Source organism: Panthera uncia, chromosome E1, assembly GCF_023721935.1.
Source record: "Panthera uncia isolate 11264 chromosome E1, Puncia_PCG_1.0, whole genome shotgun sequence".
NCBI lineage: Eukaryota > Metazoa > Chordata > Mammalia > Carnivora > Felidae > Panthera > Panthera uncia.
Window position 1 is genome coordinate 6,121,937 of NC_064814.1, and position 25,599 is coordinate 6,147,535.

A 25,599-nucleotide genomic window follows, 5' to 3' on the forward strand; every position below is an offset into this window, starting at 1 on the left:
TGTGTGTGTGTGTGTGTACAGGAAATGGACATAGGCACTGTGTGTGTCTGTGTGTGTGTGTGTACCTGCCATTTATTTTATCATGTGTAGATCTGCAAAATGGACTTTCCGGCAGCCTCCCTCCCCACCGCCCCCAGCTTTGGTGTGATTTCCTCAAGGATAAGCCCGAGGACTCTGGGAACTCCTATTTCTGTGGGTCTGTACAGCTTGGCTCTTGGTGGTGGCGACCTTGGTGGGCGTGCATATGGCCTCTCAGTGGCAGAGGACCCCGGAGCAGGGCTAGGTGGTCCAGGCAGTCATCTGTGGATGGCAGCCTGAGTCCAAGGGTTGCAGCCTTGAGGGAGAGGCTCGGAGAGAACAGGGCAGGCTTGCTGTGAGTCCAGCAGTGGCTGCCCAGCCAGAACAGGATTCACAGGTTGAGGGAGGAGCTTGGGGGGCTGAGACAGTGCTGATCCAGGCTGATCAGTGATGGCTGAGCAGTGCCCTCCACGTCACTGAGCTTGTCCAAGCCCTCCTCTGCGTGCTGGGGACACAATGGCAAGCGAGACCCACTCTAGTTCTCCAAGGGCTCAGAGTCAAGTGGGGAAGCAATAAAAATCCTGATTATATTGGCCGATTCTTCCTGGGTGCTTACTGTGTACTTTACATGAATTATTTTCTTTTTAAAAAAAATTTATTTTCTTACGTTTTTAAAATTTATTTTTGAGAAAAAGAGAGAGAGAGACACCACAAGTGGGGGGAGGGGTGGAGACAGAGAGGGAGACACAGAAGCTGAAGCAGGCTCCAGGCTCTGAGCTGTCAGCATGGAGCCTGAGGTGGGGCTCGAACTCACGAACTGTGAGATCGTGACCCGAGCTGAAGTCAGATGCTCAACCAACTGAGCCACCCAGGTGCCTCGAATTATCTTCTTTAGTAATCATGCCTCCCTATGAGTGGGACGCTGTTATTACCCTCACTTCGTACATGAGGAAACACTGATCTGGGGGGTTCAGTCACTTGGCCAAGGCTGCTCAGCCGGGACCAGGGCAGGCAGAATGTGACAGGGACATCAAGCAGGTGATGTGCAGGCCGTGAGCACAGAGAGAGCACAGCAGGGGTACTAGGCAATGTCTGCAGACATCTTTGGCTGTTGTGACTGGTGTGTGTGTGTGTGTGTGTGTGTGTGCTTGTGTGTGTGTGCGTGCGTGTGCACTCGCACGTGTCTTACTGGCATCTGGTGGGTCGAGGCTGGATGCCGTAAACAGCCTTCAGTGCATAGGACAGGCCTCACAACAATGACCCTGTCCCAAATGTCGGTGGTGCCAGGGCCGAGAACTCCTGGGGAACGTGTCCAGACGAGGAACTGTCAGGACAGTGCTGCCAGCCCCAGCCCCAGACAGAGCAGATGTACACGTAAAGGCAGGGATACGGGCGACAGCATGGTACATGAGGGACCCACAGAAATCTGGACTCTGGAGAGAAGGAGTAAGGAGGACTGTGTGCCCAGCAGAGGAGCTGGGAAGTTTCTGGGGACAAGGCCTTAAAGGGGAGAGAATCCCATCATGGCTGCTCGATGGCTCAGGGCTGACCACATCCAGCCAGCTCCCATCAAGACGAGGTTCCCAGGGTCTCCTCTTGCTTTGGCCCTCACTGCTGCCCCCTCTCTTATCCAGAAGTGCTGAGAGGTGGCCATGTTCACCTGGGGCCTGCCCGGTACCTGAGGACTCAGACTCAGAAACTTGTATCTCACCGAGTAGGGCTTTCAGATGTAGCAAAAACAAAACAAAACAAAACAAAACAAAACAAAACAAAACAGGACTCCCAGAGAAATTCGAGTTTCAGGTAAAAAAAAACAGTTTTTGTAGAAGTATATCCCAAATAGTGTATTCGGCTCAAGTCATGATCTCGTGGTTTATGGGCTCGAGCCCTGCATCAGGCTCTGTGCTGACAGCTTGGAGCCTGGAGCCTGCTTCAGATTCTGTGTCTCCCTCTCTCTCTGCCCCTCCCCCACTCATGCTTGCGCGCACGCTCTCTCTCTCTCTCCCAAAAATAAATATTAAACATTTTTTTAAAGAAAAAAAAGAAAGACGACCTGTCACTGCCCACTTTTTGAATTCAGAATTATGTAAGCATAGTTCCTATTAAAAAAATAATTGTTTTCAAACTACCAGCTTAGCTGTTAATTACCTTTGGCCACCGGCGGAGGGCGGAGGATGCCTGAGAGAGCAAACAGCTGAGTGAAGGAAGAAGTGAATGATGGGAGACTTGGGGTCCCTGATACTTAGCAGAGGGCAGGTGGCAAGAGGACTTTCACTGGTACCTGCCCGTGCACACTGTGGCCAGTTGTAGAGCCTGAGTGCTGCTAAGAGATTGGAGCCCTTAAGTCTTCTGGAGGGACTGACTGCATGGTGACATTAAGAGGTTAACACCAGCGTTGGGGAACCCGCTGGTTCAGTCAGTGGAGCATGTGACTCTTGATCTTGGGATCATGAATTTGAGCCCCACTTTGGATGTAGAGATTACTAAGAAGAAGAAGAAGAAGAAGAAGAAGAAGAAGAAGTGGAGTGGAGGAAGAGAGTGGAGGAAGAGGAGGAGGAGGAGGAGAGACATCATCAAGCCTTGAGGCTTCTGGAATTCTCCCTGGGTCTGCATGTGGAATCCTCTTGGGTGAGACCTCTGCCCAATCCTTCACAGCAGACAGTGCATTTCCCAGCTGCCTCTGCGGCATTTGGCCATCTCCCCTGCCTTCTGGCTGATGGGCGTACATGCGCAGGAGATGCGCGGCAGTGTGTGCAGTCTTCTCTTCCAGCCCAAAGCCACCCCCTCCTTTCCTCTACGGAAGGAACATCCAGAAGGGAGTGAGAATTCCAGTGTTATAGAAATAGCTCCAAATCTGTTCTTATTCATATAAAAAGGCCAACCATGTACAGACTCTGGAAGTGTGCACTGAGTCACATGTAGCTCAGCTCCCAGCTTCCTGGGGTCTGGCCACGTGGCTGAGAAGCTGACTGAGGACCCGACGGGGTCCCTGAGGGCCCAGTTCTTACCATGCTCAGCCCTGCTCAAGCACCAGTTCGTTTGTGACATCACTAGTCAGAGTGTGGTGAGCCGCCAGTGTGCGTGCAGATGCGGAGCCCGTGCTGGAAAGGAAAGGCAACTTCGTCCCAGCGCAGTAGAGGTGTGGTTGGCCCTTGAAGGAGAGGTGCACAGAAGCAGCAATTAAAAACAGTTGCTTCTTGGGGCACCTGGATGGCTCAGTTGGTTGAGCATCCAACTCTTGATTTCTGCTCAGGTCATGATCCCAGGGTTGTGGGATTGAGCCCTGCATCCGGCCCTGCTCTGAGCATGGAGCCAGCTTGGGATTCTCTCTCTGTCTCTCTCTCTCTTCCCCTCTGCCCCTCTCACCCACTCTCTGTAAAATATAACAAAAACAAAACCAGTTGCTGGTTCCAGTTACATGGGAGAGAGCCTTGAGGATCAAAACACACACCTGGAAGCCCTGGACAGAGGCAGGCTGGCTCCTGAGGATGTCCCGGCAGACCCCAGCCACAGCCCTGTGTGCCCGCTGCTGAAAGCTTCTGCTTGGAACCCGAACCAACCACGTGGCCCCGATGGGTGCGTGCTCTGGAGACCAGCAGGCCTGCAAGAGATGTCACTTCAGCTGACACGTGACCTGCCCGCCCTCTGCAGCCTGGCCCAACCTCGTCCCTCTTCGAGTTTATAGAAACAGCAGAACTCATTCCTAGGCAGATTACCTCATCTGAGAGAGGAGCGCCTCCTGCTGCTGTCACGGACTCCTAGCAGGGCTGTGCTGGACCCCATCCTCTGTCTCCAGAGGGGCCCCTGCAATACGGGGTTGACGTGCCTGTTGTAAAACCGCAGTTGTGACCTCCCTAACTGTCCCTCTCCCCCCCGCCCCCGCCCCGCCCCAGCATCCTTTAGCTAGACCTTCCGGCTGTATTTCAGTGCCGTTTCATTCCGAGGGAGAAGGTTGCTGCAAACAGAGTGTGAAGACAGTGTCGTTCCTTATATGTCTTCTCCTGGCTTTGCCTCTGCTGCCTGGGGCCCAGAGCCTGGGTTCCTGCTCTCTTGGAGTTAGCGGCTCATCTCCGGGGCCTTACGGGTTCTCTTGGGTGGATTCTGGGTTCAGATCCTACCTCTGCCACCTTCCTAGCCAAGTGGGGTGGGGTTAGTCACCTGGGGTGGTCACGTGGCCTCTCTCTGCCTCAGTTTCTGCTTCTGTCAACTGTGAATAATAACGCCGCTGACTCACTAGGCTTGGGAGATGAGCAAATCACATTTGTAAAGTGCAGAACGCTGGGCACTCAGGGAAGGGTGTTCGGCTGTCTTTTCGAGGCTCACAGTGGTGACTGGCGCTGGAAGAGTCTTCAAGTCCTTCCGGAAACAGGCAGGCAGCGATCTTGGATAAAATTAACAAGATCTTCTGGTCTGGATGAAATACTGGAGGAAGCTGTTATATGCGTTTTCATTTGCATATATCTGCATAAGAAACTCCTTATTGCCTCTTTTGCATTCAGAATGATTGCCCTTCTTGGGGTCCCAGAGCCTCTGCTTCTCCTGGGCAGCTACGAAGAATCCCACGAGGGTGACGGTGCATGCCAGAGGAGTCACCCCTGGGGAGAGGTTCACACTCAGCCCCCCACCCGGGCTCCTCACCCTGGGCGCCACCCTCATGGCCAGGCCACTCTTGCGCCCCTCCCCTTGCTGCTCTGGGCTCCGAATGCAAAGCAGTGTTATGGAAATACAGATGTTTCCAAGATAAACATGAACAAAATAATTACAGCTGGGTGCCCGGAGCTTTTCCTGCAGTGTGCCCAGTCCCCTGAGAGCCCTGTCAGGCTTGCAGGCTTGCTCGGGTGGCCAGTGACAGAGTGGCAATCGTGGGGGCTGGCGTCTCACCTCCAAAGGCTTAGCATCACCACCCCTAGTGGACACAGTTCTTTTGACTTGCTGCTACTCTGTGGCCGCGGAACCTAAGTAGATAGATGGTCTGATTAGCCGGGGTGTGAGGCAGGAAGGTCCCGGAAATGCAGCATCCGGGGACGGTGGGTGTCCTTGAGGTCCTACTTTGCCTGACTGTGCCTGACACGGCCCCCGGTGCCCTCCCTGGCTCCCTCCTCTAGGTATGCTCGTCCTTCTCTGCAGAGTACGGCAAGTATGGACACGTCAAGATGCACCATGGTTACACCAATGTGTTGGGCCTTGGGGACTCGAGCACGTGGAGGCTGCCTTGCCTCAACCGCTACGTGTACATGTTCCTTGCTCCTCTCTTGATCCCCATCCTCACCCCATTGGTGGCTGTTGGTGAGTATGCCAGGGCCCCACTCCCTTACTCCCCCTCCTGGCTTCCTGGAGGCTGCTTGTAGAGGAAGCTGGGAGCCCCAAGTTAAGACCAGAAACTTTCTGAGACAGCCAGGCAGGGTGGAAGGAGCCTTGGCCCCCGGGCCAAGTCTGGCTGTGCCACTTACTGGCTGATGACCACAGGCAGGTAACTTAACCAGTCTGAGCCTCAGGTTCTTACTTGGTCGTCAAGGGCGGTGTGAAAGCATCATGAGGTCATAGATGTAAAAATACTTTGCAAAGGCCTTGCGCTCTATTGCGGGTTGTGGACTGTAATATCGTGAGAGCAGTATTGTATGGTGGAGGGAGGGGCTGGAGGGCAGCCGGACCCGGGTCCCAGCCGTGGATGGCTCTTACCACCTACCAGCAGAGTGGGCTTGGCCAAGTTGCTTAATGCTGTTTCCTTATCCATAAAATGGGTGAACCTACTTTTCAGGGCTGTGTGGATGAACGGTCGCCCTAGTTAACGCCCTAGTTAGCACCATTGGGCCGGGGGTGGGGGGTGGGGGAAGGCTTCAACTCCCCCCACCCCCACACTCTCTTTCTTGCTCTCTCTGGCAGAGCGGCTGAGAAAGGTGGAGCTCAGGTCGGCTGTGCGGACGCTGGGCCTGATTTCCCTGGGCCTCTACGCTCACTATTGGCTGCTTCTGAATGTATCTGGCTTCAGGAGCCCCGGCTCGGCCCTGCTGTGCATGTTCACCACCAGGTCCCTGCTGGCCCACCCTTACCTCCACGTCAACATCTTCCAGGTGAGGCCTCCCCGACCCTGACCACAGGCTAGACTCAGTGTTCTGGGGAGAGAGATGCACTCCCCCCACCTCCCACCCCAACCTCTCTCCGTGGGTCATCACAGAGAAGTTGGATTTCAGGTAAAGAATTTGCTTCTCTGCAACACCAGCTGCCATTCACACGTGGATCGTGGATGGAAGATTTGAGAAACTTAAAAAAATTTTTTTTAACGTTTATTCATTTTTGAGAGACACAGAGAGAGTGAGCACGAGTGGGGGAGGGGCAGAGAGGGAGGGAGCGCGAATCCGAAGCAGGCTCCAGGCTCTGAGCTGTCAGCACAGGGCCCGACGTGGGGCTCGAACTCACAAACCATCATGACCTGAGCCGAAGTCGGAGGGGGCTCAACTGACTGAGCCACCCAGGTGTCCCAAGATTTGAGAAAGTTCTATGCATAGGGCACTTGATTAGGCCCTGTGGGGGCATAGGTGATTAGGACCCCATCTCCTGCCCTCAGGGCACTTACTGTGATGACCCCAAGTGAGGAGGGCCTTCACAGATGGAGGGGGTGGAGATGGGAGGTGTTCAGGGGAGGCCTGGGGCTCAGCACTCGGTTCTAGGGCCATTTCCATAAGCAAGCGCCCCTGCTCCCTGGACACAAAGACTAGGTGCCTGGAGGTCAGAGTATCCTTCCCCATTCCAGCACCTACCGTGCTGCCAGTGACGACTTCATCTCCTAGGACACAGCTGTGGGTCCTGCCTCCCTGTCCTACTGGAGCAGAAGCGCCCATTCACTTGCAAATCCTTAAGACCCAGGACCGAGCCTGGCAGAGGAGGCATTTTTCCATACTTGTTGAATGAAACAACAAGAGGGTGCACAAACTTGATCTTGAACCCTGAGCAGGATTTTGATGGGGGGAAAGAGAGCAGAGAAGGGTCTCTCCAGGATGAGATAAAGGCAGAGTGGCGTGAGAGCGTGCAGCGGGAAGTCGTGGGCATGTCAGTACCCCGGGGTTCAAGGGGGTACCCAGGCCACGCCCCTTGTTATACAGGTGGAGAGAGAGACCCAGAGATGGGTGAGACTGAGCTCAGGGCACAGACAGGAGAGTCTCGCCACAGTGGGGGTGAGGGAGGCAGAAGGACCCTCTGGGTCCCCACGTGGTGGGTGAGGATGTCCGGGGCAGGGTGGGGAGGTGCGGGGCTGCCCAGCCCAGCCTGAAGCTATGACCCACGTGTCTGTCACAGCACATTGGGCTGCCCATGTTCTCTTGGGACAAGAAGCCTCAGAGGATTCACATGATGAGCCTGGGTGTGCTGAACCTGCCCCGACTGCCTGTACTGGAATGGGCGTTCGGCCACTCCATTGTCAGCTGCCACGTGGAGCACCACCTCTTCCCCCGGCTCTCTGACAACATGTGCCTGAAGGTAGGCGAGGATCAGGGTGGCCTGGGCAGGGGTTCCCTGGAAGGACCGCCCCGTGTACGGGCAGCAGAGTGCATTTCTGACCAGAGGCATGTGGGTTCCTTACCAGCACTGTGACTCTGGACAAGTTAACTGAATGTCTCAGAGCCTCAGCTTCCCCCTCTGGAAAATGAGGGTAAGCAGGGCTTGCTAGCAGCAGGCTTTAAGGTTGAAATGAAATGGATCTGAAATGCTAGGCACACAGTACGTGCTTGGTAAAAGGGAGCTCTAGCTTTTGCTTTTTTTTTTTTTTTTTAATGCTTATTTTTGAGAGAGAGAACGTGTATGTGTGAGGGAGGGAGGGGCAGAGAGAGAGGAAGAAAGAGAATCCCACGCAGGCTCGGTGCTGTCAGTGCAGAGCCTGACGTGGGTCTTGAACCCATGAACCGTGAGATCATGACTTGAGCCAAGATCAAGAGTCAGATACTTAACTGACTGAGCCACCCAGGCACCCCAGGGAGCTCTAGCTTTTATCCCCTGTGCCAAGGAGGACTGTCATGGAGTTGGGAGCCCTGGGGAAGGAAGTTGGGGAGAAACCCCTTACCCTTTTCCCTTGCCTGCTGGGAGGGGAGAGGCAGGAATGGTCCCTGCCCCTCATCTCCTCCAAAGTCTCATGGAGCAAGGGACTGGGAGGAGGGTGGCCCCTCGTGGGGAGGGACCTGCCCACAGTCCTGACTCAGCGGCCCTTCCTCCTGCCCATCTTCTGGCAGGTGAAGCCCGTGGTGTCCCGGTTCCTCCAGGAGAAGCGGCTGCCTTACAACGAGGACTCCTACCTGGCTCGCTTCTGGCTGTTCCTCAGTCGCTATGAGGAGTTCATGGTGCAGACCCCTCCCATCACAGAGCTGGTGGGATTGCAGTGAAAGGGGGGGGGGGCGCCCCCTACGCCCCGCCTCCCCACCCCCCAGCCCGATCCTAGCTCTCTTGCTTCTGCTGGCCTTCCCTCAGTCCAGGAGGGCATGGGCCCTTCCCCAGGGCGGTGGCTTGGCTGCTGGTGGTGGAGTGGGGAGGTACTGGGGGCAGTGAGGTGGAGAGCTCAGGCTGGGATTTCTGGAGAAACCTGCTTGCTTTTCTGGGTTTGGAGGGATATCTGGGGGCAAGGAGTAACAGTGGTGGGCATTCTGGTCAGTCTGGATCTCAGCCAACTTCATCTTGGGGTGGGGGTGGGGGAGGGCGCTAAACAGCTGGATTCCTCCCCTGCTGTGTCTGAGCCTTGATAGGGCTAAGGGAAGGTGATGGGGAATGGGGATAGGAGAGGCCCTGGGCAGGGCGGTAGGTGAGGAGAGCGAAGGGTCAGGCCCTCAGGGCCTCCCGGGCGCCAGGAGACCCCATGCTCAACTGCCCACTGCTTCTTCCTGTGTTCTTTGAGGCTGTGTCCCCCAAGGAGCCCTCTCCCCAGGGGCCACAGGGAGAGGTTACTTTTTTAAAAAATTAAAAAAAATTTTTTTTCTTTATTTTTGAGAGACAGAGTCAGAGCACGAGCAGGGGAGGGGCAGAGAGAGAGAGACGGAATCCGAAGCAGGCTCTGGGCTCAGCTGTCAGCACAGAGCCTGATGCGGGGCTCGAACCCATGAACTGTGAGATCATGACCTGAGCCAAAGCCGGACGCTTAATGGACTGAGCCACCCAGGTGCCCTGGGAGAGGTTACTTTTGGCAGACTTTCCTAATTTCTCTGCCGGAGAAGCCTGTGCAAGACACTGGCTCAGCAGCGACCAAGACCCTCAAGAACATCAGTGAAATTAAAGTGTGTGTGTTTGGTGGGGAGGGCACTCCAGGGGAAATAAGGGCATAGATAAGAGTGTAAATAGCTTTGAGCTTGACCTTGGCGAGCTCTAGATAAAGTCTGCTTTGTTCCATGATGTCTAGCAGGGGTAGGCCTCGAAGAACTATCAATTGCAAGGAGAAAAATTACTGGGGGTGGGTAGCCGAGGCTGGAGGGGGTGATGGGAACAGGGTCTGGAGGACAGACAGCCTTAGAGGGGAGGGGAAGGAGGGCAGGGTGCAGCTACAAAGGCTTGAGTCAAGAGCTGGGCTTGGCTGTGAACAGGTGCGGGGAGGAAGGCAGGGATACAGAGGATCACTGATGCCAGCTGGAGGAGGAAAGCAGTGTGCTTGGGACACCACTGAGGGTCAGCCAAAAGTGGGCAGCCTTGAGAGAGGACTGGGAACCTCCCTAACTAGTGGTTGGGCGAGAGGGTGCAAGGATGGGGCCCAGCTGGAGGCTGAGGCAGGAACAGAGAAGTAGGCCAGGCCTATGACAGGAGACCAGAGCAGTTAGTCTAAAGCAGGGTTTCTTACGTCGGCACTATTGACATCGTGGCCGGATCATTCTTTGCCACTGGGGCTTGTCCTGGGCATGGTGTGTTTAACAGCATCCCTAGCTTCTACCCACTGGGATGCCAGGAACCCAAGTTGTAACAATCAAAAATGTCTCTGGGCATTGCCAACTAACTGTCCCCTAGGGGGCAAAATCATCTTAGGTTGAGAACATGCGGGTCATGTTCAGAGCACACAATTGCCTTGTTTTTCAGTGAAGCCTTTGGACAAGGTAAAGGGCCTGCTGGCCCTGATGGTGGGGAGGCTGAATGGGATGGGCGGAGGGGCTAGACAGCAGGCGAAGGCATCCTCGAAGCCTGGTCCTGTTGGAGCACCCACCCTGCGCCTCCAAATCCATTCCCTACTCTTCTTCGCCCTGCCTTCCTCTACCAAAGACCATAGCTGCTGTCCGGTGCCCTTTCCTACAGCTACGGCTCTCACCACTTCTGAAACTACTCCCTCCTTTTGCTTCTTCAGGACCTGGGGTGGTAGTGGCTTCCCGCCATTGCTAGCCTGGGGGTGCTCCACCATTCCCTTGATCCTGGCCACACCTCTGTACAAAGTTCCTTCATTAAACTCTTTTCAGTCAGTCCTTTGGAGTGTGCCATCTGTTTCCTGCTGGGAGGCTGACTGATAGAGCAGAGTTTTGGATCCAAGCAGCCCTCCTGGAACAAGAAAGCCTTGGCAGCCTCCCCAGCCTTGTTCTTTGCTATATGTTATTGCTGCTGTTTCGAAATGCATTAACAGCTCAGAAATTGCCTTCAGGTCTGGGAATGTGATTAATCAAACTGCTAATTCTCCGCATGAAAAAATGCGATGTCAGAAAAGGTCCCATTGCGGAGTCCTGGCCAATGATCAAAACCATCCTAATCTATAACCAGTGACTCATTGTTATTGACCTGGGCCTGAGTGGGGGCTGGGCAGTAGCTGAAGGCCCCGGTACGAGACTTGGCTGGACTACAGGTGCCTGGGAACAAGTCACTCGATTTCTTTGAGGCTCAATTTTCTGTTACTCTAAGGATGTGGGCTGGGAAAGCATGGGGCTTGGGAGGGAAGGGTGAAGTGATAGGAGTGAATGAAGCCCTCCCAGGACTGTACAGATACCTGAGGTCTAATTTACAGAATTATAGGGGAGGTGATTATATTGACAATGGTGATGAGAGTTAACATTTTCAGAACTTATGGCCAACAATTTTACCTACGCCACCTAGTTTCAGTCTTTACAAGACGTTTTTGCTATTTTTTCCTTCATATGGTGAAGACAAGGCTTGGAAAAATTAAATTTCTCAATATTATATCGCTAGTAAGTGTTAGAAGAAGGATTCAAGCCTAGTGTGTCTGATTCCAGAATCCATGCTCTCGACCACCAGACATACTGTTTCTGGGTGGGGAGTCCTGTAGGGCTTTCAGAGATGTCTGATCCTGACTCTCCTTCTCTTCCTCCCCATGAAAGGATAACACATGGTTTGATCACTAAGACAAACTCTTCACGAGCCTTTGCACATGCCAGGCACTATATAGAGCTCTGGAGATATAAAAGTGAATGAGATTGAGCCCCAACCTCATGGAGCTTACCATCGAGTGCAGGAATTGACATACATTCTGTAAAGGGCCAGATAGTAAGCATTTTGGGCTTTGTGGACCATGTGGTCTCAGTCACAACTACTCAAAGCACTTCGTGCCATCAAAGTGGGAAAACAGCCACAGAGAATATGTAAAGAAATGAGCATGACTGTGTTCCAATAAAACTTTTTTTGAACTTTATGTAATTTTCACATGCCACAAAATATTGTTTGCAATTCTTTAACCATTTAAGAATGTAAAAACCATCAGCTCGGGCTGGATTTGGCCTGCAAGCCATAGTTTGCCTCCTCCTGGTCTAGTGGGACAGGCACAAAATACAATTACTTTTTAAAAAGCAGAACAGTCATTCACTTCTCAATAGGAAGGAGGGGAAGTGACAAGGAGAGGCACATGTCCTATTTCTTGAACTGGATGGTGCTTATATGGTTACATCTCGTGGTTTCATCAAACAGTACACTTATGATTTATGCACTTTTCTGTTTGTTATACTTCAATAAAAAAGACAATTTAAAAAACAGTAAGGCAGTGTAATAAGTAACGATGAGCTAAACTAGAGTCTTGGGCGGGGTGGGGGTGGGGCGGGGGGGTGGGCAAGAAGGGACCTTAACCCAGCTTGGGAGAAGATGCATCAGGGAAGGCTTCTCCAACGAAGTGTCTGACAAAGAGGGACCTTGGGGAAAAAGGAAGCTGAAGCTGGCATTAGGTTTATTGGGTCAGATTTGACCAGGGATCCTGTCTTTTATATACATATTTTGGTCACCGTGGATTTTTGGCATTAATTTTGATCTTTCAAAACGTTGCATGAAAATACTACTTATCTTGATTACTGGGCTTTTGGCACTCCCTTCAATTCTGCACCCAAGGCCAGTGCCTTAGCAGCCTCACCCTTACTTCCAGTGTTGTTGGGCAAGGGTGGGAGATCTGCCCTGTCCTTAGTACCAGGGGCAAGCCGCTTCTCCCGTTTCTTTACTTACGTAAAGGGGGGGGGGGCGGTGAGACGGGATTGGATCTCCAAAGTTTAAAATGCTCTCTAGCCCGACCTGGACAGCATCTGGCCAGGGTCACGCCTGTAGAACGCCCAGAAAGCCCCGAAGGCTCCGGCAGAAGCCATTTTTTTCCAGACTTCCGGACTCCGTGGTTATTACGCAATGGACAGGGAGGCGCCCTTGGAACTCGACTCGTGATTGGTTAGGAAGAAACCAGACGTAGGGAGGGAGGGTTCGCTTTGAAAAGGGAAGGGCCCGTGCGTCATCAGAGAGCGACGAGAGTTTCTGAGTGGGAGGGTCTAAGTAAAGTAAGCCCCTTCCTAATTGGCTCTCTCCTTCAGGCGGGATTGGAACAGCGATGAAGATTCGCTCTCCTCCAACCCTAGCCTCTAGACGATTGGAGGGAGGGTGAAGGTTGGGGAGAAATTTATTAAGTCACGACAGTTCGGACGTCCTGGGAGCGGGCCCTCAGCGATAGAGGGTGGATCCGAGGGCGGACTTCTCCTTTGGGGCGGGATTCTTTCGGGCGGGGGGAGTGTGGCCTCCACGCTGCGCTCTCCCAAAGGGTGGGGGGGGGGGATTTGGGGGGGGGGTTGGGGGGGGGGGGGCCGAAGCCCGCGAGCAGCGAGGATCCCCCATCGCGGAGCGCGGGGCCATCTCCGGGGTCGGGTCCGCTGGCTGGTTGGTCTTTCCAGCCATGGCTCCGCGTTGCTGGCACTGGTGGCACTGGTCGGCGTGGCGTCGGACACGGCCGCCTCTCCCCGGGAGCACCCCGAGTAGGAGCAGGGCACCTGTAGGGACGGATGGCTGCGCGGGGAGGCCTGCGAGCGCCAAGTGTGGGGGTCGGCGGAGCTGGGGCAGGGCTGGAGAGGGGTGAGAGGGGACCAGGGGCGAGACCCGAGAGGTCATCTCATGCGGATGAGATTGGCGTGGTGTACGGGGGCAGGCGGGGGCCTGTGCGGTGAGATGTTAGTCCACAGAAGTGAGAAGGGGAGACTATGAGGTGCACAGGTGTGAGAAGAGGTGAATGAGGGTTATATGAAGGTCTGTGGGCCGAGAGGGAAGTCCGAAGTAAAACAGGGGTCTATAGGAATGACAGGATCTATATGGACAATATAGTATTCTGTGGAGAGAGAGTGGGTAGAAGAGGCACAGTTGGGCATGGCGCGGGGTGGGGGGGGGTCCACGCCAGCAAGAGTGGGATATGGAGCCGGTTGGAAGGATGTGGTATTCTAGCTGGCTGGGTGGGGAACCTTGCAAGAAAAATGAAGTGCTGTGCAGGCAGCTTCAGGGGTGATGGGGGGTGTTGAGTAGGCATAATACATTCATGGGTGAAACGTAGGGCTCTGGATGAAGACACGGACTTTGAGGGTTCAGATGAAGTAAGAGATCCTGCAAACGCCAAGGCTTTGAGGAAAAAGAGGAGGAGAGTGCAATTGGGGGTGAAGCTTGGGAAGCTGCATCTTCTGACACTGTTGTTGGTTTGGGAAGTGGGGAGGGGGTGTTGATCTGACCTCCCACCCATTTCCCATTCCCTCCCACAAAGGCTTCCGGCAGCGGTTCTCCACCCAGGAGCAGCCCCCCCAGATCTGTGTGGTGGGCAGTGGCCCAGCTGGTTTCTATACCGCCCAACACCTGCTAAAGGTAAGCCATGTCTTCCTGGTTCCCTCTCCCATGATTCACCTGCTGCTCCAATCCTGAGGGCAAGTACCACCCCTGTGGGTTTTAAAAGCACTCCTGGATCCCTGATGGGAAAGGGTCTCCCAGTCCATCTAGACTGGACACTTCCTATATGCTTTGTCACCTCCATCTGGGGCTCCCCAGTCTAGGTCCTCAACTATGGGAGAAGTGTGTTTGCCCCATAGGCAGCAGTCAGTGGCAGATGGTCTGAGATGCCTCTTTGGCCAAACCCGTCAGGGAGATTGTGTAGACCTACAGGATAACTGTATCCTGCCCCTCATCTTCCCTTCTTTCTTTCTCTCCTCTGTCCTTAACGTCCTATGTCTTGAGGCTATCCCCTCTTCTCAGAGTTTTCTGGCCTTATAGGTGCTTCGTCATGCTCCAGCCCTCCCCATGCTATGTTGTTCTTTCAGGCTGCCCTCCCCCCCCCCCCCCCCCATTCCACCCACCCCAAGGCCAGAGTCTCAAGGCTTACAGTGTTGGCCTTGGTGGGCAGGGCCCCAAGGCTGCTGGTTACCCTTGAGGCTTGGGCAGATATTGGTGGGAGGGGGGAGGGATGGAGACCTAGGCTAAGACATGAGACAGTGGCCTCACTTTGGAGGGACTTGGGGTGTCTATGGAGAGACAGGAGGAAGCATGAATATATTAATTATACACACATACATGCAGAAACTTAAAAAGTAGGGTAACCAATCTTCCTAGTTTGCCTAGGACATGGAGTTTTCAATATTAAAACCTGGGGGATTGGGGCACCTGAGCAGCTCAGTTGGTTAAGCGTCCAACTTCGGCTCAGGTCATGATCTCATGGTTTGTGGGTTCGAGCCCCGCATCGGGCTCTGTGCTGACAGCTCAGAGCCTGGAGCCCGCTTCGGATTCTGTGTCTCCCTCTCTCTTTCTGCCCCTCCCCCACTCACACGCTCTCTCTCTCTCAAAAATAAACATTAAAAAAATTTTTAAATGGGGGGCAGTCTTGGGGGGGACTGGCGTGAGTTGGACACCCTGCTGAAAAGTGACCAAGCAACACAGGGGAAAGAGCTAGTTACTGTGATGTGAACGGCATGAGCTAAGTGAGGTGCAGTCAGTCAGAAAGTGTTTCCTGGAGAAGGTGCATTTCAGCTTCATTGAAGGAGGCCACGGGCTTTGGGGAGGACCTGCTGCGTGCGGAGGGGTCATGCATGGGCAAACTGCATGTGGTAGAACAGCCCTCGACCCTGGGATGGAGACCGGGGATCCCACAGGGTCAGGGGAGATCCGGGAGGGTTTTGCGTAAGGGGAACTTGCTAGCTGAGCCTGAAATCTGGGGAGGAAAAGTGGGCCTTCCAGGCGGGCTTCTCAGTGCCCCCAGTGTGAGCAGGGGCTCTGACCTGCACACTTGCACACACTTTCCTTGTAAGAGGTGCCGGGGGATGGACACAGAGCCAGTTACAAGCCAGTCCTTGCCCACTGGGTGTTCCAAGCTACTGGGTGTGCTCCCCAGACAGGAACACAGTGCAACATGTCAGGGGCAGTGGCACTTAGCCAAGCCAGGTACCGTACAGCATCTCATCTCCCCATGACAACCTCTGAAGCAGGTGTCCTGACTCTCACTTCACAGGTCAGGACACTGGGGCTGAGTGACACTGTCCAGAGTCCCCCCGGACGGGGAAGGTGCTAGGCTCTCAATGCAGGCAGGCAGATGGCAGGGCTGCTCTTTTCTTTTTTTTTTTTAATTAAAAACATGTATTTATTTTTATTTTTTATTTAAAAAAAATTTTTTTTAACATCTATTTATTATTGAGAGACAGAGAGACACAGAGCATGAGCATGGGAGGGGCCGAGAGATGGAGAGGCACAGAATCTGAAGCAGGCTCCAGGCTCTGAGCCATCAGCACAGAGCCCGACGCGGGGCTTGAACTCACAAACCGCAAGATCGTGACCTGAGCCAAAGTCTGACGCTTAACCGACTGAGCCACCCAGGTGCCCCAATTTTTTATTTTTTTTAAGTTCATTTTTATTTATTTTTGAGAGAGAGACAGAGAACAAGCGAGGGAGGGGCAGAGAGAGAGGGAGACAGAATCCCAAGCAGGCTCTGCACTGTCAGCATGGAGCCCGATGCGGGGCTTGAACTGACAAACTGTGAGATCATGACCTGAGTGGAATTCAAGAGTCAGATTTCCTGACTGGTAGGTGAACCACCTGCGCCCCCACCCCCCACTCCCCAAATGTATTTTAATCGAAGTATAGTTGATACACAATGTTGCATTAGTTTCAGGAGTTCAACATAGTGATTCTCCCCCAGTGTGTATGTTACACTGTTATGTTTCCCCCTAGGGTAGCTACCATCTGTCACCGTGTGGGCTTTCATAGCACCTTTGCCTGTGTTGCCCATGCTGTACGTTTCATCCCTGTGACTTATTCATTAGATAACTGGAAACCTATGCCTCCCACTCCCCTTCACCCATTTTACCCATCCCTCCACCCTCTCCTCTCTGGCAACCATGAGCTTATTCTGCGTATTTATGGGTCAGAGCTGCTCTTAGGTACCACGCTAGGCTGTTCACTCAATAGTCCTTTATTGGACACTGACACGCTCCAGGCACAGACTCAATGGTAGGAACATAGGTGTGAGCAGGACAGACATGGGCCCTATGCTCAAGGACATACCAGTCTAATGTAGGGGGGTTGTGGAGTGGAGAGGAAGAGAGTTTACAGTTTCTAAGCCTCTGATAGTGTAAGAAACTGGGGGTGGAGGGCGTGGTGTACAGAGAGCTGCACCCAACTCAGCCTGGAGGAGGAGGTGTCCAAAGTGCTGTCTGAAGGACAGAAGGAGCTGCCAGGTGGGCGAGGGGTAGGTGGCAGGCAAGAGAGGCCCAGGCACTGAGAGCCCCATGGGCAAGGCCCGGAGGGAGGAGAGAGTGTCCCTTTGGGGACAGGTGAGTTTGGGAAGACAGGCTTGTGTGTTAAGCGTGGAGAGCTGATGAGCCCAGAGCCAGGGCGCCTCGGAAGGCTCCGGCCGGGCCTGCAGGCAGGCAGTTTTTCAGTCCACTCACCTCCCCCTCCTTCCATCAGTCCCACGGGATAGGTATTTCCATGCACGTTTCTGGGCCTACCTCACACCTGATCAAACTGGGGCTGGGGCCTAGGAATCAACAATGTAATTAAAAAAAAACTTTTTTACATTTATCTATTTTTGAGAGAGAGAGAGAGAGACAGCAAAAGTGGGGGAAGTTGCAGAGAAAGAGAGGGAGACACAGAATTCGAAGCAGGCTCCAGGCTCTGAGCTGTCAGCACAGAGCCTGACGTGGGGCTCGAACCCATGAGCTGTGAGACCACATCCTGAGCAGAAGTCAGTTGCTTAACCAACTGAGCCACCCAGGCGCCCCAGGAATCAACAATTTTAAACAGAACCCCCCCCCCCCCCCGCCCCGACCAGGGGATTCAGAAGCCCACTGCTCTAAGTAGGTTGACTTCACTGAAAAGTTTTAGGCAAGCAGCCCATTTTGGACAGGAAAGTCTCTCTGCCTGTAGGGTAGACAGCGGAGCGGGGAGGCAGGACTAGGTGGCCAGGAGAGCAATGGAGAGCTGCAGACGTGGCAGCGGGGCACAGGAGGGGAGGATGACTGACCGACTGGGCAGGGTTGAGGGGAGCCGGGGAAGAGCCCCAGGTTCTAGCTTGGGCTCTGGGTGGATGGGATGGGAGGGAACAGAGGAGCAGAAGGGGAGAGTTTGGGCGGAATGGGGAGTTGACTTCCATCTGGATGGGTTTGAGGGGTCTGCAGTGTCATCCAGGGGTTCAGGTTTGGAGGGGACAGTCCGGGCAGGGGAGAGAGTGGAACAGCAGCAGGTCCATGGGAATCTGAGGTCACAGGAGGGAGTGGCTGCAGCTTCCCCAGGGAATGTGTGTCTGGGAGAGGGGAGGGGTCCCACATTGGAAGAACCTCAGAGAATGTTTTCATTGGGAGTTGGGTGGGGGCAGGGGCAGAAGAGAAGAAGCCTGAGAAAGAACAGCCAGAGGGGGAGGGGGGAGCTGAGTCAGAGAAGAGAGAGTTCTCTGAAGACAAGGTCGGCCATGAGAGACCTCAGTAAACACACCAGCAGGTCTAGCACTGGGGAGCTGGCCTTGGACTTGCAGGGGGTGGTGTGACCAGGAGGGAAGGCTCCATAGCAGGAAAGAAGGATGAAAGATGAAAAGCCAGGTTGTGTATGATACGGACTGCCAGGCTGAGCAGTTTGCACTCTGTCCCTTGGCGGTGGGCAGGCAGGGCAGGTTTGTGGGCAAGGTGATTGCGTGCAGCAGTAACGGTAAAAGGCAGCTTTTTTTTCTTAATGTTTATTCATTTATTTTTGAGAGAGAGAGGGAGAGCACAAGTGGAGGAGGGGCAGAGAGAGAGAAGGAGACACAGAATCAAAGCAGCCTCCAGGCTCTTGAACTGTCAGCACAGAGCCCGACGCGGGGCTTGAACTCACAGAACTGTGAGATCCTGACCTGAGCCGAAGTCGGACATTTAACCGGCTGAGCCACCCGGGTGCTCCTCAAAGGGTGCCTTTTTGATTGAACGCTCACAGTGGGTCAACTGCGGGCTAAGGGCTTCAGGCCCCGCTCATTTGATCACAAGCATCACCCAGAAGAGCTGTTCTGTTGTAGGAGAAGTTAAGAAACTTCGCTGTGGGACAGAGCCGGACAGCGGAGGGGCTGGGGTTGGTCCCTGCGGAGTGGAGACGGCATCAGTGGGGCGTGAGGGAGGTGGTTCGGGCACAGCCGGTGGCTGGCCTGGATGGGGACAGTAGGAGGCACGTGTAGCCACGCACTGAAGACAAAGTCCTCAGACACTTAGACCGAGCGGACGTGCAGGGCGGACCTCTGCCAGCGAAACAGCAGCAGCAAACGGCACGTGGTCTCTATGTCACGTTCGCCGGGTAGAAACACGCAAGAATGTTAAAGCGTGGGAGGAAGACACGAGGAGCCTCCAGACATAGACCAAACACACATCTGGTGTTTACGTGAAAGCATGCAGGGAAGCCGTGCGGTTTCAAGGACTGTTAAGCAATTACAGTGGGTCTGTTCCCTAACTGGCTCCTGGGCGATCACGGGGCTGTGTTCTCATAGTGCTATCGCACTCGGCAGCCTCGAGACCCGAACATCGCTGACGTTTCAGCAGTTACACCGTTCACTTTCCCGGGGCCTTACAGTTCTCCAGAAATAACTCCCCAGGCACGTTCGGACAGGTGGGTGGTGGGGAGCCTGAACTTGGGCGCAGGCAGTGGAGTGGAGGGCAAGAGGGGATTTGGACAAAGGTGAGGAGGTGAGTGTGAGCCTTTGTAGGGGTGAGGGCGACTGGCGGGCAGGAGCTTATTTGGCTTGAGTCCCATTGAATCGGGAGCATCACAGCAAGAGCCTTCGATAGGGGTGCCCTAAGGCAGGTCAGTGTCATCCATGGGAGCCCCAACCTCTTGACTCCAAACCCGCTGTGGCCCAGCATCTCTCACGGTCCTGACCTTCTGGATGCTTCCCAACACCCCCGAGAGGGGGCTGTTATCTGTCCCGGTTTGCAGAGGAAGAATCTGACACCCAGGCAGATCTCGGGACTGGCCAGGGCCGTGTGACTGGTCGGTGGCAGAGCCAGACCCAACTTGTCTGCCCGACCGCAACACTTTGCTTTCCCCGTGGCCCCTGTAGGTGCTCCAGAGAGCAGGCCACGTGGGACCACTGTATAAGTGAGCTCGTTTTTTCTAAGACCGAGAGTGAGCCGCTTCGATCTCCTTCTCCCTTCCACGTCCCTCCCTCCCATGTCTTGTGGACCCCTTTTCCAACAGGATGATTGTGGAGGCTAGAGCTAAGGCGGCTCTCAAGTTCAAAGCGTAGTTCTCAGCTCATCAGACTGGCTGAGCATTTCTAGAAGTATGGGAGTGTTCAAAGGCAGGGCTGCGTGTCATGCCTGAGCCAAGTGGGTGAAGAAGCTCCCCGGCCGCAACTCCAGTGGCGGGAGAGCTGCCTCCTTCCTCCCCTCGCGATGGGCTGGCAGTCCCGAGGGCTGACCTCGGCTGCCCGTGCCACCATGCTGCCCCAGTCCTCTTGTCTGGGTCTCCAGGCTGCTGGGGAGTTGGGGGCCCCTCTTCCTCCTTGTGTCCGCCCCCCGCTGAACTGGGCTCTCCTGCCCCAACGGGGATGGGAGGAGCCCTAGGGCCCAGCCTCTCCCTCAGCCCCACCGACTGTCGCCCTCTCCCCAGCACCACCCCCAGGCCCACGTGGACATCTACGAGAAGCAGCTTGTGCCCTTCGGCCTGGTGCGCTTTGGCGTGGCGCCCGACCACCCCGAGGTGAAGGTGGGTCTCTCTGGGCCCAAGGAGGGAGTTTGGAGATGGGTTACGCTGAGGAGGGAAAGGGGGCTCCCTGGCTGCATGGAATGACCCCGGGCGCTCTGTGTGGATGTCACTCGGGTTCCCGCCTGGGGACATTGTGAGGTGAGGGTGGCTCAGGCATGGTTCCTGAAGTGCCCGGCCCCTAACCCGTTCCCCTCTGGGGCCTGTTGCAGAATGTCATCAACACCTTTACCCAGACGGCTCGCTCGGCCCGATGTGCCTTCCGTGGCAATGTGGTGGTGGGCAGGGACGTGGCTGTGCCGGAGCTCCGGGCAGCCTACCACGCTGTGGTGCTGGTGAGTGCTCACGGGTGGGGGGCAGGGTGGGCAGGGGATTGGGGCAGGGCGGCCACTGGCCGAGGGATGGAAGGTGGTAGGGGTGAGGCCCAAGCCACTGGGCAGGGGAGCTGGAAGGAGGCCTACCAGGGTCTGCCTGGCCCCTTAGCTGGTGCCAAGCACTCTGGGTCTTTCCTCAGAGCTATGGGGCAGAGGACCATCGGGCCCTGGAAATTCCTGGTGAGGAGCTGCCTGGGGTGTTCTCGGCCCGGGCCTTTGTGGGCTGGTACAACGGGCTTCCTGAGAACCGGGAGGTGAGTTTGGGGAGCACTCCTGCTACTTCTTCCTCCTTACCCCTCAGCCAGGGCCAGGGGCGGCTCTTGGATGCCGCAGCTGGGGGGCGAGGGAGCCCCTGTCCAAAACTGGGAGGTCCCCAGTGAGATGAGATGTGAAGCATCAGGCTGCCTGAGGGGGGAGGTCAGCCAGGGAAGGCCTCTGGGAGAAGGCAGGGCTGGGTAGGAGAGGAGGGGCTTCCGCTGAGGCTCAGGTGGGGTGGGCTTTCTGAGTGTGGGGAAGCCTGGGGGCTCGACTGGGGATTGGGCATGAGCTGAGATGAGACTGATCGGGGCCAAGGCTAGGGGAGCCCTACCCGGACCTCTCCCTACTAGCTGGCACCAGACCTGAGCTGTGACACAGCCGTGATTCTGGGGCAAGGGAATGTGGCTCTGGATGTGGCCCGGATCCTGCTGACCCCACCTGAGCACCTGGAGGTGAGTGGGTAGGTCAGGGCTGGAGGCGGGGTGGGGGGGGGTGGGGAGGCTGGGGGCACACTGAGGAGACGGTGCCACTGCCTGCAGGGTTCAGGCCTCATCCTCCAAACTGAGCTCAGTGCCTCTGTTTCCCTATGGTGCCAGGCAGAAGCCTTCCGAAAGGCAGCCCGTGAGCTTTGCCTCATACCGTTTCCGCTTCGCTTTCTGCACTCTAGCTACGTGGGCCTTAAAAAACAAACAAACAAACAAACAAACAAACACCTATTCAGTGTGTACATCACTCCCCCTGCCAGTTAACCTGTGTTCATCTTTTCGTTCTTGGCTCAGCTGTCCCTTCCTCCAGGAAGCCCTCCAGTACTGCCTTAATAGGTCTATTTCCCTATAATACCCTCTCATAGACTTGTCTACTTCTGTTTCAAGGCACATTGTCACCATGACAATTTTATACTTATTAATGAATATTTGATAAGTGTCACTCTCTCTTACCAGATCAGAAGCTCTGTGAGGGCCAGCACCATGTCTCTTTTGCTTACCACTGACACCCCACCCCCATGCCCCTTGCCTAGTGCCTGGCCCAAGCAAAACACTGAGTGGACACTTGTTGAAGGAAAGAGCAGGAAGGAGCCTGGCTGGCTACTAGTTGGAGCCGTTTGCAGAATTGGAGGCAGTGCTCCATCTGGCCACCAGGTGGGGCAGTGGTGCCGTTTCAGGCTGCAGAGCTTCTCCCCACTGAGGGTAGGGAAACAGCCAAATGAAAAGGCCCCTTGCCTGGTCAGTGCCCGATGACTTTAAGCCCTCCTTTTGTGCCAGAAAACGGACATCACAGAGGCTGCCCTGGGGGTACTGAGGCAGAGTCGGGTGAAGACGGTGTGGATAGTGGGCCGACGCGGACCCCTGCAAGTGGCCTTCACCATTAAGGTGCCGGGGCCAGAGGGAGAGGGGTCAGGGTCCCAAATAGATGGTCTGCCCTTGGGAGGTGTGGCAGGACTGAGCCCCCGAGAATGGCTCCTGCCTACGGTGGAAGAGGGGGAGCCCGGCAGGGCCCTGAGGCCTAGTGCCTTCTGTGGTGGCGGGTGGGGTGTCTCCCCTGTGGTCTGGTCTGTGGGGTGGGCTCCAGAGTGGACAGTGCTCTGGGCCTGAACTCCTCCCCTACCTCCCATCCCCAAGGAGCTTCGGGAGATGATTCAGTTACCAGGAACCCGGCCCATTTTGGATCCTGCGGATTTCTTGGGCCTTCAGGACAGAATCAAGGGTGAGGGGCCCTGACCTGGCCCCCCAGCTCTCTAGGAAGGGGATGGTCTAGGTCAGACAGGGCTCGGGGGAGAGCAATGGGGGCGAGGGCTGTAACCCAGGGCCAGGCCTGAGATGTTCTCATTGCTGACAGACGTCCCCCGCCCGAGGAAGAGGCTCACAGAACTGCTGCTTCGAACAGCCACGGAGAAGCCAGGGACAGAGGACGCTGCCCGCCAGGCACCGGCCTCCCGCGCCTGGGGCCTCCGCTTTTTCCGAAGCCCCCAGCAGGTGCTGCCATCACCAGACGGGCGACGGGCAGCAGGCATTCGCCTGGCAGTCACCAGACTGGAGGCAAGTCTCATGTTACTCAAAGATACCCGCCTTCTCAAGTCTCCCCACCCCAGCCCGGTGTTGCCCACATTCTCCTCAACAGGGTGTCGCTGAGGCTGCCCGGGCAGTGCCCACTGGAGACACGGAAGACCTCCCTTGTGGGCTGGTACTGAGCAGCGTTGGGTATAAGAGCCGTCCCATCGATCCCAGTGTGCCCTTTGACCCCAAGCTTGGGGTCATCCCCAATATGGAAGGCCGGGTTGTAGATGTGCCAGGTGAGAGGATGCCGAAATCTGGGCACGAAACCATGGTGGGGGATGGAGAGGCTGGCATCACCTGGGGCCGTTCATTCATTCATTCGGCCAGTGACATGCACTAAGAAACTGCTCTGAGCCAGGATGCTGTTCCGGGACGCTGTCCTGGGACCCAGCCACCCTCCTCCTGGCTCTAGCTAGGAGGGAGGTTCTCAGTCTAGCCGGCATGCCCACATATGCCTGGTGATCTAGTCGGTCACTTGACTGAGGTGTGCTTTGGGCTAGGCCCCTGTGCTCGGTGCTGGGACTAGAGAAGAAACCACAGCCCCTGTCCTAAAGGAGCCTCCAGTCTGATTAAATACCCATTCATTCATTCTGCTAGTATTTTTTTTAAATTTTTTTTACATTTATTTATTTTTGATGGAGAGAGAGCATAAGCGGGGGAGGGGCAGAGAGAGAGGGAGACACAGAATCTGAAGCAGGGTCCAGGCTCCGAGCTGTCAGCACAGAGACCAACGTGGGGCTTGAACCCACGAACTGCGAGATGATGACCTGAGCTGAAGTCAGATGCTCAACCGACTGAGCCACCCAGGCGCCCATTCTGCTAGTATTTAGAAGGGCCTACTAAGACTGGAGGCGGGCCAAGACCCATCTCCTACCCTCAGGGAGCTCCTGGTCGACAGGGAGACTGAGATGGAAACTGAGATGGAGACTGTGATAGGAACAGGTTGAGAAGAGTCCAGGACCGCGGGCCAGCGTGGGTGTGCTTGGGGTGTGCACGCGTGTGCATGCACAGGTGTGTGCCCTGGGGGCTTAGACTTGCCAGAAGTATCCAGCTACCTGTCCTTTCCTGACCCTTTGTTATCCCCTGCCAGGCCTCTACTGCAGCGGCTGGGTGAAGCGGGGGCCCACAGGCGTCATCGCCACCACCATGACTGACAGCTTCCTCACCGGCCAGATGCTGTTGCAGGACCTGAAGGCTGGGCTGCTGCCACCGGGTCCCAGGCCTGGCTATGCAGCCATCGAGGCCCTGCTCAGCAGCCGAGGTCTGGGCCCCATGTGAGCTCTTGGGAGGTGTGGTGGGCAGCCCTGGGCCTTTCCGCTGCTTGGGAAGGGTGCTCGGGGCTGGAGGAGGAGGTGGAGGCAGTGACTTCTCTTCCCTGTGCCTCAGGGGTCCAGCCTGTCTCTTTCTCGGACTGGGAGAAGCTGGATGCCGAGGAAGTGTCCCGGGGCAAGGGTGCTGGGAAGCCCCGGGAGAAGCTGCTGGATCCTCAGGAGATGCTGGGACTGCTGGGGCACTGAGCCTAGATCCCAGCCTGGCAGGGACGGAAGGCATGCTGTGCAGGGGAGAGGGGCCTGGGTCAGCCAGCAGGACTCTGAGCCACAGCTGTGTCGCCTGCCCGCCCTGGCACGGGGCCTTGGCCGCCTCTTTTCCAGGGCCCTTTGCGTGCTTTCCCCTGGCGAAAGGTCACCCTCGCCAGAGATAACTTTAGGGGTGGGTGGAAGTGCAGGCTGACTTTCCTCCCTCCCACATCTTTCCCGCTGGACTGTGGAGGGTCACCAGGTCAGGAATATATTGGAAATAAAACAGCTGTGAAGGAGGGCCAGTGGTTGGTGTGCAACTTCTTTTGGGGCCCGGGGTCACCTTCCAGCCACGGCTCCCTGCCTGTCACCAGGTGGCGCTGCAGAGCCAGCTCCCTGCTCTGGGGACTCTTGGGGGCCGGAGGGTGTTTGGCAGTCAGGCCTGGAACCCACTGTCCCTCTGGCGGCTTGGCTCCGCTGCTGCGGCCTGCCTGCCTTCTGCTCACACCTCAGGCACCCTGGGACCCCATCGTGCCTGCTCCGCGGGTCCCTCGGGCCAGTTGCCTTTCTGGTTAGCCCCCCCGTAGAACCAAAACAAGAAGAGAAAAAGTGGGAGCGAGGAGTCAGGCAGCAGCCTGCCTCAGGCCCGCCTTGTGGCCCAGAGGGTCCAACCTGTCTTGGTGTCCAGCCACAGGGACAAGCCTTTTAAAAACACCTCAGTCTCTGTAGTACTTTGCAGTTTATGAGGCGTGTTCACCGTCTTTTGTGCCAGTCCCCAAGAGGCTGGTCTCACTTTAGAGAGCGAGGGGTCCTCGAACGAACTGGCCCAAGGTCACACAGCTAGTGAGCTGCGGGCTCGAACCCAGGGCTCCAGGCGGGCTGTTGGTTTCTCCGAGGCCGCACTTGGCCCCAAGTGTCGGGTCTGGGGACGCAGCCCCGGAGAGGGGAGAAGGGACCCAGGCGTCCCGCGCGCGGGCGGGCAAGGAGGGGCCTGGAGCAGCGGGG

At 55.7% G+C, this 25,599-nt stretch overlaps 2 protein-coding genes across 5 annotated transcripts in view; both read left to right on the forward strand.

Moving 5' to 3' along the window:
• Positions 1 to 10,433, forward strand: part of FADS6 (fatty acid desaturase 6) — a 15,482-nt gene extending 5,049 nt beyond the window's left edge. For both annotated transcript variants that reach the window (XM_049635798.1, XM_049635797.1), the window contains 4 exons: positions 5,124 to 5,304; positions 5,902 to 6,089; positions 7,312 to 7,491; positions 8,238 to 10,433. In XM_049635798.1, the coding sequence (XP_049491755.1) occupies positions 5,124 to 5,304; positions 5,902 to 6,089; positions 7,312 to 7,491; positions 8,238 to 8,387 (699 nt within the window). In that variant the 3' untranslated portion in view covers positions 8,388 to 10,433. The remainder of the gene's footprint in view (positions 1 to 5,123; positions 5,305 to 5,901; positions 6,090 to 7,311; positions 7,492 to 8,237) is intronic.
• A 2,590-nt stretch (positions 10,434 to 13,023) lies between these two features.
• FDXR (ferredoxin reductase) lies at positions 13,024 to 24,894 on the forward strand. Of its 3 annotated transcripts, XM_049635800.1 has the most exons (14): positions 13,024 to 13,187; positions 13,697 to 13,704; positions 13,782 to 13,892; positions 13,984 to 14,055; positions 20,299 to 20,394; positions 20,604 to 20,726; positions 20,906 to 21,019; positions 21,374 to 21,475; positions 22,286 to 22,393; positions 22,643 to 22,727; positions 22,860 to 23,059; positions 23,142 to 23,313; positions 24,168 to 24,338; positions 24,464 to 24,894. In XM_049635800.1, the coding sequence occupies exons 1-14, from the start codon at positions 13,109 to 13,111 to the stop codon at positions 24,592 to 24,594; spliced, it is 1,572 nt and encodes a 523-aa protein (XP_049491757.1). In that variant the 5' UTR covers positions 13,024 to 13,108; the 3' UTR covers positions 24,595 to 24,894. The 3 variants fall into 3 exon arrangements, with proteins under 3 accessions (XP_049491757.1, XP_049491758.1, XP_049491756.1); XM_049635801.1 differs by lacking the exons at positions 13,697 to 13,704; positions 13,782 to 13,892 and having other exon boundaries at positions 13,958 to 14,055; XM_049635799.1 differs by lacking the exons at positions 13,697 to 13,704; positions 13,782 to 13,892; positions 22,643 to 22,727 and having other exon boundaries at positions 13,958 to 14,055; positions 22,860 to 23,313.
• The last annotated feature ends 705 nt before the right edge of the window (positions 24,895 to 25,599 follow it).

Bases quoted from the DNA above. Each gene is read 5' to 3' on its own strand.
- FDXR (XM_049635800.1), top strand. From the start codon at position 13,109: ATGGCTCCGCGTTGCTGGCACTGGTGGCACTGGTCGGCGTGGCGTCGG. The intron at 22,394-22,642 runs GTGCCGGGGCCA...CCCATCCCCAAG, and splicing joins AAGTGGCCTTCACCATTAAG to GAGCTTCGGGAGATGATTCA. The intron at 23,060-23,141 runs GCAAGTCTCATG...TCTCCTCAACAG, and splicing joins TGGCAGTCACCAGACTGGAG to GGTGTCGCTGAGGCTGCCCG.